Source organism: Dasypus novemcinctus, chromosome 3, assembly GCF_030445035.2.
Source record: "Dasypus novemcinctus isolate mDasNov1 chromosome 3, mDasNov1.1.hap2, whole genome shotgun sequence".
Classification (NCBI taxonomy): Eukaryota; Metazoa; Chordata; class Mammalia; order Cingulata; family Dasypodidae; genus Dasypus; species Dasypus novemcinctus.
In genome coordinates this window covers 140,186,718-140,202,577 of record NC_080675.1, presented here as the reverse complement: position 1 = coordinate 140,202,577, position 15,860 = coordinate 140,186,718, and the positions used below count along the sequence as shown (strand labels likewise).

General features: G+C 35.5%; 1 protein-coding gene across 7 annotated transcripts in view; it reads left to right on the top strand.

Moving 5' to 3' along the window:
- DENND4A (DENN domain containing 4A) overlaps positions 1-15,860 on the top strand; it is a 179,597-nt gene that overhangs the window by 110,743 nt on the left and 52,994 nt on the right. For 3 of the 7 annotated variants that reach the window (XM_058294362.1, XM_058294360.1, XM_058294363.2), the window contains 7 exons: positions 109-315; positions 412-540; positions 809-950; positions 1,361-1,489; positions 4,201-4,320; positions 4,927-5,058; positions 14,446-15,542. In XM_058294362.1, the coding sequence (XP_058150345.1) occupies positions 109-315; positions 412-540; positions 809-950; positions 1,361-1,489; positions 4,201-4,320; positions 4,927-5,058; positions 14,446-15,542 (1,956 nt within the window). Of the gene's footprint in view, positions 1-108; positions 316-411; positions 541-808; positions 951-1,357; positions 1,490-4,200; positions 4,321-4,926; positions 5,059-14,445; positions 15,543-15,860 lie in introns of all 7 variants that reach the window. The other 4 variants (XM_058294361.1, XM_058294359.1, XM_058294365.1 and 1 more) reach the window with 2 other exon arrangements.

The following is a 15,860-nucleotide window of genomic DNA, read 5'->3' as shown; positions in this document are numbered from 1 at the left end:
TCGTTATGGAAACATTATAAAATCATGCAATTTTTACTTCTTTAGCCGTCAGTTAAGTAACGATGCCTAAGTGTGTAAATTTACTAATGGGATTCTTGCGTTTTTTAGGAAATTAAATCAGCCCATAAAATTGCAAAGAGGTATTCTTCCATCCCTCAGATGTGGTCTAGGTGTCTACTACGGGACTGTTATGGACTGTGGTTTATTTGTCTCCCAGCTTATGTGAAAGTATGTCATTCAAAAGTCAGGGCTCTACAAACAGCATATGATGTGCTAAGAAAAATGCAGTCAAAGAAGATGGATCCACCTGACGAGGTAACGGTTATTCTTTACAACATGTCATTTTATTCTAGATGCATAAATTTATTCTAGATAGTTTTCTTTCTCTGCACTTTCGAACTTGTGTTTCAGGTGTGCTACCGCATTCTTATGCAGCTCTGTGGACAGTATGACCAACCAGTGCTTGCAGTTCGAGTACTTTTTGAAATGCGGAAAGCTGGCATTGACCCCAATGCCATTACTTATGGTTATTATAATAAGGTAATTACTTTGATTTAACAGAGAAAGAGTTTACTTTTGTACTTTTGTGATTATACAACCTGAACTTGATGGCAGAAATAATCTATATAAGGGTTATTTGACCTTTATTTTAAAGTCTCTAAAATATATTTTGTAAGTCAAGTAAGACTTTTGTTCTATTTTGTGTTACGCAATTTACTTTGATGTTCTTTAGATTGACTCTGAAACTAGTGTATTGTCATTTATAAAAAGTCTTTTACTGACTCTTCTTACTTTGTTGAATGACTAGGCTGTTTTGGAAAGTACCTGGCCTTCAAGAAGTCATAGTGGCTATTTTCTTTGGACTAAAGTAAGAAATGTTGTTTTAGGAGTATCACAGTTCAAAAGAGCTTTAAGGAAACATGCACACTTATCACAAACAACTTTCTCAGGTAATTGAAGAATTTTAAGAAATGTATGTGTTTTACTTTTTTTTTTTAATTAATTGGTTACATTTTGCATTTTCAGAAATTCTAAATACTTTCAAACATTGAATATTTTCTAGCTTCTTGCCATTAAGGAAATTCTAATATTAGAGTTTTCTTCCCATTTAAATTTTAAAATATACCAAATTTCCCTTTTTTTCTTGTAATTGTTAAATTACCAGCCTTTGATGGTCTTGCTTTAGTGTCCATTAATGATTCACAATAGGTTTCTTTTTTATAGTTGTATATTGCTAATTATGTGGTAATTTTCATATTCAGTGTTATATTAGTAGATTATTAGCTGGAGAAACAAACTAATGCATATTTTTTGGTATCTCCTTGCGTAGTAAATGCTATCAAATTGTGTTCTTAAGCAGATGGCAGTGACCTGGATGCTGTTAGTCATGGCAGCATGGATAGTGGTCATGGGACACACACTGTGGAGCAGGCACCTTTTAACTCGGGTTTACTCAAAGTATATGCTACTGATGATAGATCTAGTACAGGTTTGTGTGTGCTTATGTATATATTTTACAGTACATTTTTAAAACAAGATTTACCAGCTTTTTAAAATTTTTCATTTTAAATGATGTGTTTAACTGTCACTTTTAATCTTATATGTTAGAATTTGATATAGAATTTAATAACTATGCAATTTTATTCATTCCTTATTTGAATAGAAAGAAAAATTTGAAGAGAGCTTATAAAGTAGTTTATTCAAGCCTTTAGTTCATAATAATCTAATTAAACGTGGGTATCACATAGATCACCTTACTGCATCATTTTCTTAATGTAAATTCTTCTTCATAATAAATGTTATCAGAGTCTTTTTGTTATGTTTTAACTTTTAGCTCTATATCTGAGTTAATAATAGTATTGCACCAACCTTATTTTCCTGGTTTTTGACAATATACTATGGTTTTTTGATACACTATCATTAGGGAAAGCTCAGTGAAGGTATACATGAACTCTCTGTATTGTAGTATTTTTGCAACTTCTTTTGATTGTATTTTTAAATTATAATAAAAATTTTAAATATATAAACTAGAGCATACTAAAGATGACATTTCATTGAAAAATAAGACTTGTACATAAGTTTTCCCTAAGTATTACTAAAACTGACACATTTAACTGCATCATTCTGTCCTTAAGATATTTTATGTGACTTTTGAGCACAGTATAAGAGCGAGCTCTTAACTGACAAAAACTTTTTTAAAGATTTAAGCATTAATATTAAAATGTGAAGGCTCTTATCTGCAGTTGGAAACATTGCTTTGGTCTATCTCTCTACTTTTCATGCCTACTTTTATGAGTAATAAACGTAAGCTAATTGTGTTGAAATGCTATTTCCATAGTTCTTTCTTGGCTAGTTTTATTTCTTCTCACATGGTATGAATTTATTCAGAGTTGTACTAGTTATCCTCGGGCATTTTTTTTTCTTTTTTTTTTTCTTTTTAAAGCTTTAGATTACATAAATGTTACATCAGAAATAGAGGAGAGGAGAGTGGATGTGGCTCAAGCAATTGAGCACCTGCTTCCTGCATGGGAGATCCCAGTTCAATTTCCAGTGCCTCCTAAAAACCAAAAGCAAACAACAAGCAAACAAATGAAAACAACCAACTCAGGGGAGCTGATGTGACTCAGCTCTGTCTTCCCACCTATGAGGTCCCGGGCTCAATCCCTGGCCCTGGTACCTCAAAATTTTAAAAAATTTAAAAATTAAAACAAAACAAAACATAAATAATATATACACACACACACACACACACACACACACACACACACATACATATACATATCTATGTGGGATTCCTTATGCCGCCACCTCTCCCCCCCCCACTTTTCCACATAAACAAGATCGTTTGTTAGTGTGGTACATTTGTTGAAATTGATGAACACATACTGAAGCACTATACTAACCTAGGACTATAGTTTACATTATAGTTTACACTTTGACCTACACAATTTTATAGGTTTTGACAAAATGTATAATGGCTTCTATCCGCCATTGCAATGTCATGCAGAATAAGTCCAGTGTCCCCAAAATGCCCCCATGTTGTACCTATTCTTCTATCTCCCTCCTTTGAACCTCTGGTGGCCACTGCCTTTATATCAGTGATAGAAGTTCTTCCATTGCTAGAATAATAATAGGTCTACTTTAGTCCACAGTTGCTTTCTTAAGATGAAGAAATCTTTTGTTTTTAATTTTTTTTTGAAGATTATCTTAAAACAGTGCAGAACTGAATAAAACATTGTGAATTTCATCAAGATTATCTTCACATTTTTCTATGTGTAGTTTCTTTGGAAATGGAGTTGTAAGTTTGACAAGGAAAAAAACCTTAAAATTAAAACAAAGGTATTAAAGTAATAAATATCTAGTGATACTAATATTAATACAATTTGCTTACATAGTGCTTTACATGTTTACAAAATTATTTCATATACATAGTCTCTTATATAATCATAACTTTGTATTTTACAAATCTGGGATCTCAAGATCCAAACAACAAAGTTAAGTAGTTTGCTTAAAATCTGACATGCCTCCTACAATAGAGAATTAGGATTCAAAACCTTATTTTTTGATGCTAATCTAATGAAAGTAATTTGCCAAAAATGATAGAGCAAGCCTCTAACAAAGCAATGTATTGAGATTTTCTTGTATTGATGTAACTTTGGCTTTTCTAACAATAACTTTAACACTTCAGATTTTTCTTATTCCCTTCTTTGTGTACTCAGGTGCAGTTCAATAATTATTAAATTGACTTTTCAGAAAAATTAACTGCAATAAATGTAAATAAACCCATTGTTTTTGTAAAATCTTTTCAACATTTAGCTCCAGTGAGCTGTGTGAAATGTTTTTTTTATGAATTGTTTGTTATTAATTGTTTAATTCGAGTGCAGACTTTTATCCACAAAGGCTTGTATAAGGAATATCTGGTTTGTCTGTGTCTTTTGGAGCCCACACAGTAATGTGAATGTACATAGTTACTTTTGACCACAGTGTAGAGACAAAAATAAATTATTTTAAGATTATCTCTTTTCTTATATTAATAGAGATGGGGGAAGATGACTAACAAAAGAATGTATGCAATTAGAAGTTATCCAGAAAAATTTCTATAAGTAAATCCAAACACTATTATGTTGCTCATAATTTCAGCTGCTCTCACTGAAGAAATTTATGGTAAATAGCAATGGATTTTATATCTTCATTTTCCAGGTGGCCAGTCTGATCTTGGATATAATTCATTATCTAAGGATGAAGTTAGAAGAGGGGCTGTATCTACTGAGGACATTCAAGAAGAAGAAGAAGATAAGAAAGGGAGTGATTCTAGTTCCTGTAGGTGTTTTAAGTTGAGTCTCTCCACCACCTAATACATGAACATACATAGCTTCAAGTATACAATGTGTGGTCTTAGTGGGAAAAACTCTCCAAATCAAATATTGTTTATTGTTATATAGTGAATGCTATAGAACTCTGAAAATACTTTTATTTTAGTAGAAATATATATTTCTCGAAACAGTGGCTCTTCTCTGAGGTTTAACAAAATTTGTAATTAAAATTTTTTAATGGAATATGACTTATATTGTCCCACCCATGCCCTCATCCCCAAATAAGAAAGAAAAATAAAATTTGTGTAAATTAGTTAACAGAAATGAGCAGTGATATTAGGGGCCAAATTTAATAATTGTTCTTACAGTTATATATTTAGTTTCTTAATGTCCTTGACCATGTGTATGGCCAGTACTTAATAATTTGATCTACGCTTGAGACTTCAAATAAGTTGAACTACTTATTGTGGTTGACAGACAGAAAAAGAGATATTCATATTTTCTTATTACCAGTTTTCATGTAGAATTGTCTAGAACTAAAAGCTACATTTTTTCCCTCCTACCATGTACATATATATTTCATTTATTGACATTTTAATTTTAATATTAACAGTGTCAGAGAGTGAGAGTGCAAAAGGAAGTGCTGATTGCCTTCCTAAGCTTAATTATCAAAGTTCTTCAAGTATAGTTCGCCTGAGTGGTACAAGAAACAACGTTGCTGGCAAAATATCAGGAGAAAACACAGGTGAGTTGAATAGTATGTCTCTGTTATGTACAGAATAAATCGTACCTGTATTTATATTGGGGACTTCTTTGTAAGTCTTTATTCTCCTGGGTTTGGTTTTGTTTGTATTTCTACAGTTTCTCATGGTATAGCTTAGTAGCTTGAAATCTGTATTTTACAACTCACTTTGTTCATGTTTTTATTTTAAGAAAATGTAGAGGCCAATTGACAACCTACATACTATCTTTGGAGTTTGGATTTTTGGGATTACTTAGAGGGAGAAGTAGGGGTAAGAGAGGTAATTAGTCTGAGGGTTCCATACAGCTAGTCTCTTTTAAAAGAAGCAAAAGTAGAGTCTATAAGATAGTTTAGGTAATTATGTCCAGTGTTTTCTCCCTTCAAAAGTATTTTTTAGATATTATTTCATATTTATTAATATAGCAATGCTAAGATTTGTGAGAGGGTATATTAGTGCTGTTTTAAAGATGAGAAAACTTAAGTATAATCTGCCTATGGGCAGTTCACATAAGTTATCAATGGAAAAGTCAGGTTAGGGTCAGGGATAATGCTTGACCTCACAAATTTTTCACCACACTATATTTCAGGAGTTGATGAACATAAGAGTTTCTAGTGTTAATAACCGGATTACATAATTGTTATTTTATTTTTATATTAGCTCAGTTTTATATCATGTTACAATCTTAAAAATATTGATTATATAACTCAGGTTTTGAAACATAATTAGGTATGCCAGTAGCTCAGGGGTGGGCAAACTGTGGCCCATAGGCCAAATTCAGCCTGAAGCCTTTTTCAAAGAGGACTACACACTAATGATGGTTTGTCCATTTTTAAATAGTTGAGGGACAATCAAAAGAAGAGTAATAATATTTTGTAGTACATGAACATTAATAAATTCAAATTTCAGCATTCATAAATAAAGTTTTATTGATACACAGCCACACTTATTCAAAAGCAGTCTGTGGCTGCTATTGTGCTACAGTGGTAGACTGAGTAGTTTTGACAGAGACCATGTGGTCTACAAAACCTAAAATACGTACTCTGGCCCTTTACAGATAAAGCCTGTGTACTCCAGCTCTAGGTATTATTTAAAAATTAGATGACCTTTAACTATCTTACATTGTATTTCTTTGTTAAATAATTAAGACTTAAAACATTTACAATTTTTTTAATTGGTATCATGAAATAGCTTCACAACCATTTAGTCCTCCCTTACCATGTCTAATTACTACATTTAGTAGTCTTTTTTTATATTCTTTCATTACTGTCTATAAATGGTTGCCTTTTCTTTAAGATCTGCTTTTATGAGCTTTATATTTAAATATGATTATAAATCATCCTTTGACCCTGATCTTTTCTCAGAGAAATCGTCATCTGACTGATCCATCTGGCTTTTTGGTTACTCTCTATGCTTAACAAACCAATTTTTTTTAAAGCCGATAATAGATCTCCTGGGTGTGATTTAGAGTTGTTAGTTTATCCTTGCTATTTTTGGCCCAAAAACTGTTCCCATCTGTTCAGTATTGTAGGTTTATCACTACTGCCAAAGACTGTATATGGGATTTATAGGAATACTTATTTTTCAAGTTTTTTTTTCTTATATTATAGAGCGTGCCAGGATTCAAAGCATTTTTAAAGGTTATTTATGTTTTACAGTACAATATAAGGAAATTCTATATATATATATATATATATATATATATCATTGTACACACATATACATATAAATTGATATGACTTCTAAAAGGTATGGGAATGGAATACCAAAGATTTGCTTTAATGTTTAATTAAATATTGAAATAAAATCATCACCCTGTAGTTAGCTCATGATTCTCTTGAGAATATGTTTGAATAAATATATATTGAATCACTGAAGGTTATCTTCTAGTAGTTTTATGGTCCTGGCTTTTATATTTAGGTCTTTGATCCATTTGAGTTGATTTTTGTATAGGGAATCTGAAGGGGTCTTCTTTCATTCTTTTGATTATAGATATCCAGTTCTCCCAGCACCATTTCTTGAAGAGACAGTTTTGTCCTGTTAACATTAACTTGATCAGTTTGTTGAAAACCAGTTGACTGTATAGGTGAGGGTTTATTTCTGGATTCTCAATTCTGTTCCACTGACCGATGTGTTTATCTTTATGCCAGTACCATACTATTTTGACCACTGTGGCTTTGTAATATGTTTCAAAGTCAAGCAGTGAAATTCCTCCCACATCGCTCTTCTTTATTGCAGTGCTTTTGGCTAGTCGGGTGCACTTTCCCTTCTAAATGAATTTAGTGATTGTCTTATCTAATTCTGTAAAGTAAGCTGTTGAAATTTTGATTGGTATTGCACTGAATCTATAAATCAGTTTGTGTAAGACTGACATCTTCATAATTATTCTAGTGCATGAACATGGAATGTCTTTCCATTTGTTTAGGTCTTTTAAAATTTCTTTTAGCATTGTTTTGTATCCTGCATATAGGTCCTGTACTTCTTTGGTTAAATTAATTCCTAGGTATTTGAGTCTTTTTGTTGCCATTGAAAATGGAATTTTCACCCTGATTTCACTTCAGATTGTTCAATATTAGTATACAATAACAGATTGTTAATACTGAACAGATTGTTCAGTATTAGTTGATCTTGTATCGTGCCACTTTGCTGAACTCATTTATTAGCTCAGGTAGCTTTGTTGTGGATACTTCAGAATTTTCTAGTACAGGATTATGTCATCCGCAAACAGATTTTACTTCCTCTTTTTCTATTTGGATGCCTTTAATTTTTTGTCTTGTCTAATCTCCCTAGCAAGAGCTTCTAGTACAGTACTGAATAACAATGTTGACAGTGGGCATCCTTGTCTTGTTCCCAATCTTAGAGGGAAAGCTCTCAACCCTTCCCCATTGAGTATGATGCTGGCTGTGAGTTTTTCATATATGCCTTTTATCATATTGAGGAATTTTCCTTCTATTACTATCTTTTGAAGTGTTTTTATAAAAAAATGGATGCTGGATTTTGTCAAATGCATCAATTTTCTGCATCAATTGAAATGATCATGTGTTTTTTTCTCCTTTAATTTGTTAGTGTGCTGTGTTACGTTGCTTGATTTTCTTATATTAACTAGCCTTGCATACCAGGAATAAATCCCACTTTGTCATGATGTATAAGGCTTTTGATATGCTATTGGATTTGATTTGCAAGTATTTTGTTGAGAATTTTTGCACCTATGTTCATTGGAGAGATTGGTCTGTAATTTTCTTTTCTTGTAGTATCTTTATTTGGCTTTGGTATTAGGGTGATGTTGGTTTCATAAAATGTGTTGGGTACTTTTCCCTCTTCAATTTTTTGGAAGAGTTTGAACAGAATTGGTGTTAATTCTTTTTGAAATGCTTGATAGAATTCATCTGTGATGCCATCTGGTCCTGGACATCTTTGCTGGGAGATTTTTGATGATGGATTCAATCTCTTTAAATATGATTGATTTGTTAAGTTCTTGTATTTCTTGTAGCATCAGTATAGGTTGTTTGTGCATTTCTAGAAATTTGTCCATTTTATCTAGGTTGTCAGGTTTGTTGGCATACAGTTTCTCATAATACCCTTCTATAATTCTTTTTGTTTCTGTGGGGTCAGTTGTAACTTCCCTTTTCATTTCTGATTGTATTTTTTTGCATCTTTTCTCTTTTTTTCTTTGTTCATCTAGCTAAGGCTTTGTCAATTTTATTGATCTTCTCAAAGAACCATCTTTTGATCTTGTTAATTTTCTTTATTGTTTTTTGTTCTCAATTTCATTTATTTCTGCTGTTTGCTTTGGGATTGATTTGATGTTCTTTTTCTAGTTTCTTTAGTTTCTCAGTTAAATCTTTGAATAACTCCTCTTTTTTAATATAGGCATTTAGGGCTATAAATTTCCCTCTCAAGACTGTCTTCACTGTATCCCATAAGTTGTTGTTGTTTTTTTTATCCCCCTCCCTTGCAGCTTTTTGTGTGCTGTCTGCTCTCTCTGTCCATTCTCTGTACATTCCTCTGTGTCCGTATTTATTTATTTCCCCCTCCCTTGTGGCTTGCTTGCTGTCTGCTCTTTGTGTCCATTCGCTGCGGGGTCTTCTGTGTTCTTCACTTGTTTCCCTTCTTTTTTTTTTTTTTTTTTTTCTTTTTTTTTTTTTATTGACTTTGTAATAATATTACATCAAAAATATATATGTGAGATCCCATTCAACCCCGCTCCCCCACCCCCCCCTCTCCCCCCCCAACAACACTCGTTCCCATCATCATGACACATCCATTGGATTTGGTAAGTACATCTTTGGGCACCTCTGCACCTCATAGTCAATGGTCCACATCATGGCCCATACTCTCCTCCATTCCATCCAGTGGGCCCTGTGAGGATTTACAATGTCCGGTGATTGCCTCTGAAGCACCATCCAGGGCAGCTCCATGTCCCAAAGACACCTCCACCTCTCATCTCTTCCTGCCTTTCCCCATACCCATCGTCCACCATGTCCACTTTTCTCAATCCAATACCACCTCTTCTATGTGGACATTGGATTGGTTGTGTCCATTGCACCTCTATGTCAAGAGGAGGCTCAAATTCCACATGGATGCTGGATGCAATCCTCCCATTTTCAGTTGTAATCACTCTAGGCTCCATGATGTGGTGATTGTCCTTCTTCAACTCCATCTTAGCTGAGTGTGGTAAGTCCAATAAATCAGATTGTAGGTGCTGGAGTCTGTTGAGGTTCAGGACCTGGCTATCACATTGTCAGTCCAGAGATTCAAATCCCGTAAATATATCTTAAATCCCAACGTTAACTGCACCTCCAGCACATTAGCATGAAAGTCTTATGAAGGGAGATCCCATCTGAGTCCAGATTCATCACACATAAACACCATTTCCAAAGAGGGGCCATCTGCCCTGGTAGTTAACCCCATCAGCCATGGCCATAACTCTCATGGGTCTCTTTAGCCTTCAAAGGAACCAATATCTGGGGGTTGTATCTGCTTTATCTGTCTCACTGACTCTGCTCAGTTGTGCATGAGGGCAATTCTTCTGCCAGCCTCCAGACTCTTTTTTAGAAACTCGTAGCCTTATAAACTCATTTCTCCTTTCCATTTCCCCCTTACTTTAGGTCAAACAGCATTTTAAAGTCATGTTATTTTATGTAGACATGGATATTCTGCTGATCTGCATTGAACCTTCCGTATAAGGTCCTTTTCCAGTTGCATCATCAGTTGGTATTTGATAGTGGTCCCTCGTTGCCAGGGAGGCTCGTCCCCGGGTGTCATGTCCCACGCTGGAGGGATCCCTTCTTTTTTTGTTGCATTTCCTTGCTGAGTTGGCTCTTCATAGTGTCTGCAGGCGGGGCAGTGCTCCACCTTGTGCCAGCGAGCCTGCCTTCACAAGGAGGCCTGGGGACACAAACAGAGGGCCTCCCATATGGTACATGGGAGCTTATCTGATTGAGCTACAGCCACTTCCCTGTATCCCATAAGTTTTGATAAGTTGTGTCCTCATTTTCATTTGTCTCAATATCTTTATTGATTTCACTTCCAATTTCTTCTTTGACCCACTGATTATTTAGAAGTATGTTGTTCAGCCTCTACATATTTGCAGAATTACTTTTTTCCTATCTATTGTCATTTTCATTTGTCTCAATATCTTTATTGATTTCACTTCCAATTTCTTCTTTGACCCACTGATTATTTAGAAGTATGTTGTTCAGCCTCTACATATTTGCAGAATTACTTTTTTCCTATCTATTGTTGATTTGCAGTTTCATTCCATTATGATCTGAGAAGATGCTTTGTATAATTTAAATCTTTTTATATATTTTTTAATTGTCTTTTTTTTTTTTAAAGATACATAGATCTTTAAAATATAGAAGAGGTTCCCTTATACTCCCCACCCCAACCCCCACTCCTCCCACATTAACAACCTCTTTCATCATTGTGGCGCATTCATCGCATTTGGTGAATACATTTTGGAGCACTGCTGCAGTGCATGGATTATAGTTTACATTATGAGTTTACACTCTCCCTCCAGTCCATTCAGTGGGTTATGGCAGAATATATAATGTCCAGCATCTGACCCTGTGTAGCAGTTTGATAGAATTGATGAATTCCAAAAAGAAAATGTTGGATTATGTTTGTAATCTGATCTATGCCTGGGCATGATTGAGTTATCATTAGGGTGTGGAGTCCCCCACCCAGTTCCCACCCCTTGGTGTGTAGAGACTCAGATAAAAGACATGGCAAAGGGCAGAGTTGGAGCTTTTGATGCGGGGATTTCTGATGTTAGAGTTTGATGCTGAAGACCTGGGAAGTCAGTACCCAGAGGAAAGAGAAGCTAGCACCAGAAAGGAAGGAAACTTGAACACAGAGAAAAGCAAGCCCCAGGAACATAGGAACCCAGAAAGCCTGAACTCTTGCAGACGTCGTCAGCCATCTTGCTCCAAATAGACTTTGGTGAGGGAAGTAACTTAGCTTTATTGCCTGGTATCTGTAAGCTCCTACCTCAAATAAATACCCTTTATAAAAACCAACCAATTTCTGATTTTTCCATCAGCACCCCTTTGGCTGACTAATACACCCTGCAATATCATTTACACAACTCCACATCTAGAAAATGCCCCACATCACATCTCTTCTTCCCCTCTCCCTGCTCTCAGGAACTACCATGGCCACTGTCTCCACATCAGTGATACAATTTCTTCCATTGCTAGAGTCACAATAGTTCTGTAGTAGAATACCAGTGAGTCCACTCTAATCCATATTTTATTCCTCCATCCTGTGGACCCAGGGATGGTGATTTATTGAGAGCGGCATTGTGCCCTAACATGTAGTCTACCCTAGAGAAAGATCCATGGGCATTTGAGAAGAACGTATAACTCGCTAAGTTTGGATGCAGTGTTCTGTATATGTCTGTCATGTCTAACTTGTTTATTGTATTGCTCAAGTCCTCTGATTCCTTGTTGATCTTCTGTCTAGTTCTATCCGATGATGTGAATGGGATATTTAAGTCTCCAACAGTTATTGTAGAGATGTCTATTTCTTCCTTCAGTTTTGCCAGAGTTAGTTTCATGTATTTTGTGACACCCTGGTTAGGTGCATAGATATTATGAAGATTTATCTTCCTGGTGGAAAATCCCTTTTATTAATATATAATGGCCTTCTTTATATCTTATAAATTTTTTTAATTTAAAGTTTGTTTTGTCTGATATTAGTGTGGCTACCCCTGCTCTTTTTTGATTACTATTCGCATGGAGTATCTTTCCAACCTTTTACTTCCAGCCATTTTGTATCCCTGGATCTAAAGTGAATTTCTTATAATCAGCATATGGATGGCTCATGTGTTTTTATCAGTTGTCAGCCTGTATCTATTGATTGAGGAGTTTAATCCTTTCACATTCAGTGATACTATAAATGCACTATTTACTTCCACCATTTTATTCTTCGGTTTTCAAATGTCATATCATATTTTTGTGTGTCTTTTTACTCTTTTGGTTTTCCTTTCTGCTATTCTTTCTTCTTTACCCTCCTCTAAGCCTCTTTCCTGTCTTTTTCTTTCAGGTTTTAAGGCTTCCTTTAATATTTCCTGCAAAGGTGGATTCTGTTTTGCAAACTCTTAGTTTCTATTTGTGAATATTTCATACTCCCCTTTCATTTGTAGAACAGTTTTGCTGGATAATGAATTCTCAGCTGGCAGTTTTTCTCTTTTTAAGTAACCTAATTGTATCATACCACTGTCTTCTCATCTCCATAGTTTCTGAAGAGAAATCTGCACTAAGTATTACTAGGCATCCCTTGTCCTAATGTCTTCTTCATCTCTTTAGTCATCTCATTAAACTTATTAAGAAGATTTCTTTGAACATATATAATTAGTTGTCTCAGCTCCTTTATGTCACCTGAAGGCTTTGTTTTTTCCCTTTTACTGGGGCATATCTTTCTGTTTCTTGGTATGGATTGTAATTTTTTGTTGGTGTCTCAGCATCTAGGGTTTTCAATTTGATTGGCTTTTTGCTACAGCCGCTCTTTGATACTTGGTTCTGCTTAATTTGGATCTTTATAATGGCTTGTGTTTCGCCAATCAGTTGTTTTTGTAGTTTTTTTTTCCCTGCTCATTTTCATCTGTTTCTTGCCCTTTCTCCCTTGTTGATTGCAACGTAGGAACTTAAGATGTAGTTGGTATCATAAGCTGTGGAGGCTGAAACTGCCCACATTGCTTCAGGAACTGATGAAGCTTTTCCTACCTTTCTCCCCTACCAGGGGTAGGGACAGAGCTGCAGCCTTGTGTAGTAGTCCAAGTTGTGCAGGCCAAGACCATCTGTAGTTTCCTGGAGAGAATGATGAAGCCTGGAATCGCAGGTGTGGGCAGTTTACTAAGCCGTGCTGGCCAATACTGACCATAGTTGCCCAGATAGACTGACAAAGCACCAACTCAACCTCCTCCTTTGACTGGGGTGGGAATGGAGCCACAGGTGTGTCCAACAATCTAGTCCATGCAGGCCAGAAGCAACTAGAGTTGCTTGGAGGTACTGGTGCAGGTCCTGTCAGCTTCCTTCCTGCCACAGGTGGGGCTGGAGCCTAGGTGGAAAGAAGCCAGTCCCTACCATCACTGTGATTTTCAATCAATCCTGCTTCCCCTCATGCCAAGGTTGGAGTTAAAATGGAGGCCACTGGCCTCTTTCCAACTTGTACAGGTTCAAAATTGACCTGTTCTTAGGACTGGACTTTAGCCAGCCAAATTTACTAATCAGTAGCTGAAGTTGGTGCCCACCCCTCTCTTCCTCTGTTTTTGGGAAAAAGGAACTTGCCACTCAAGCCAGGGAACAGCTCCCAAGGTGTTGTGCACCACTAGCAGGGAATGAACACTGGCCTCTGTGGTGTAGAGTACTCTACTCACAAATCTTCACTGCAGATGGGCAGTCTCTTTTCCTTCTTCCAAGGATGTTGCAGGATGCTCTTCTCATTTCCTGGACTCCCCCAAACAGGTGATTTAGGTAACTCTGTGTGATTCCTAACTGCATTGTAGGACAAGCTGACTCTTGGACCTCCTTAAATTTATAATTTTTTAAAATTCTGTACATCCTGAATATCAAGGAGCACATTCTTTATAGTCAGTCAATCCTGGATTTTGATTCCAGTTCTACCACTTAAGATCTAGGAAATGTGGGCAAGATAATCTGTTTGAGTATTACTTTTTTCTTAACCAATAACAAAGTTGAAACATTTACAGTGGAAAATATAAGTAAAGTACCTAGTATACTGCCTGACATATTGCAGGCACTCATCATTGCAGACAGTGATGATGGTTGCTATCATCACTGTCATTGCTAATATTTTAAATATTTGAGACCTTTTATATTTGCACATTACATTTTTCATGGCTAAAAGTGCGTGTTCTTGTTTTTCAGAAAGCACACCTAAGCTGTTGTTAATGTCATCTTTTGAAGATACAAATGAAACAAGAAATATGCCAAGTAGATACTTCAGGAAAAGGCATAAAAGTGACAATGAACCCAATTTACAGCAGCAAATGGCCTGGGGAAATAGAAATCCTAATTGTAGTGGAGGGGTACTTATGGGATTTATGCTCAATAGAATTAACCAGGAAGCAAATCCTGGAGAGATATCTGAAAAATTGGGAGCCGATGTAAAAATTCTATCAAATGTTGTCTCAAAAAGCACAAGACCAAATATTCTTGATATTGAAGAACCACCTTTAAGATCAAAAAGAGACAGTCTAGAAAAGGAATCCAGTGATGATGACACACCTTTTGATGGTTCTAACTGTTTAGCAGATAAAGTGGATTCTCCTGTTATTTTTGACTTAGAAGACTTAGACAATGAAACAGATGGGTCAAAAGTGGGATGTGTTGCTACACAAAATCTGAAAAGGATTCAACACATGAACAGCAGCTTTTCAAAAAAACCTTTTGAAAAAACTGATGTTGCAACAGGATTTGATCCCCTCTCTCTTTTGGTTGCTGAGAATGAACAGCAACACAAAGAAGAGGAAGAGGAGGATGAAGATGATAAAAGTATTTCAGCACCCTCTGCTAGGCGTGATTTAGCTGAAGAAATTGTGATGTATATGAATAACATGAGCAGTCCTTTGACAAGTCGTACACCAAGCATTGATTTACAAAAGGCATGTGATGATAAATTAACAAATAAAAAAAGTCCAACATTGGTCAAGAAATGTAGAAGATCTAGCCTTCCTCCTAATTCTCCTAGGCCAGTGAGACTTACTAAATCTAAAAGTTATACAAAAAGTGAGGACAGACCAAGGGATAGACTCTGGTCTTCTCCAGCCTTCTCACCTACTTGTCCATTTAGAGAAGAATCTCAAGATACATTAACCTATTCATCACCTTCATTTAATTTAGATGCCCTACTGGCACCTAAACTAGATGTTTTAAGGAATAGTATGTTCACTGCAGGAAAAGGAGTTGCAGAGAAAGCAAGCAAATGGTATTCAAGATTTACCACGTATACCACATCATCCAAGGTAAGTGTTACTGGTATTTGCTACTACTTTACCTTTCACCTCCTGTACAAAAATCTTTTTACTTGCTATGATGTCTATTTTAACCAGACTCCTTAAACATGGCTTTATAAAAAGGACTCCTAGGATGTATAAGATTTATAAGTGTCAGAATCTACACTGGAAGAATAACTTCAAAGGGAAGAAAATTCACTAAGTAAGGTTATGTTTATACTTCAATTTTGAAAGAAAATATGTAACTGAAGTGAGAATTAATGGTATGTGAAAGTGTTTACTGAGGTTCAAGATTCCCTTCAAAAATGCAGATTTTTCTTTCCAGAT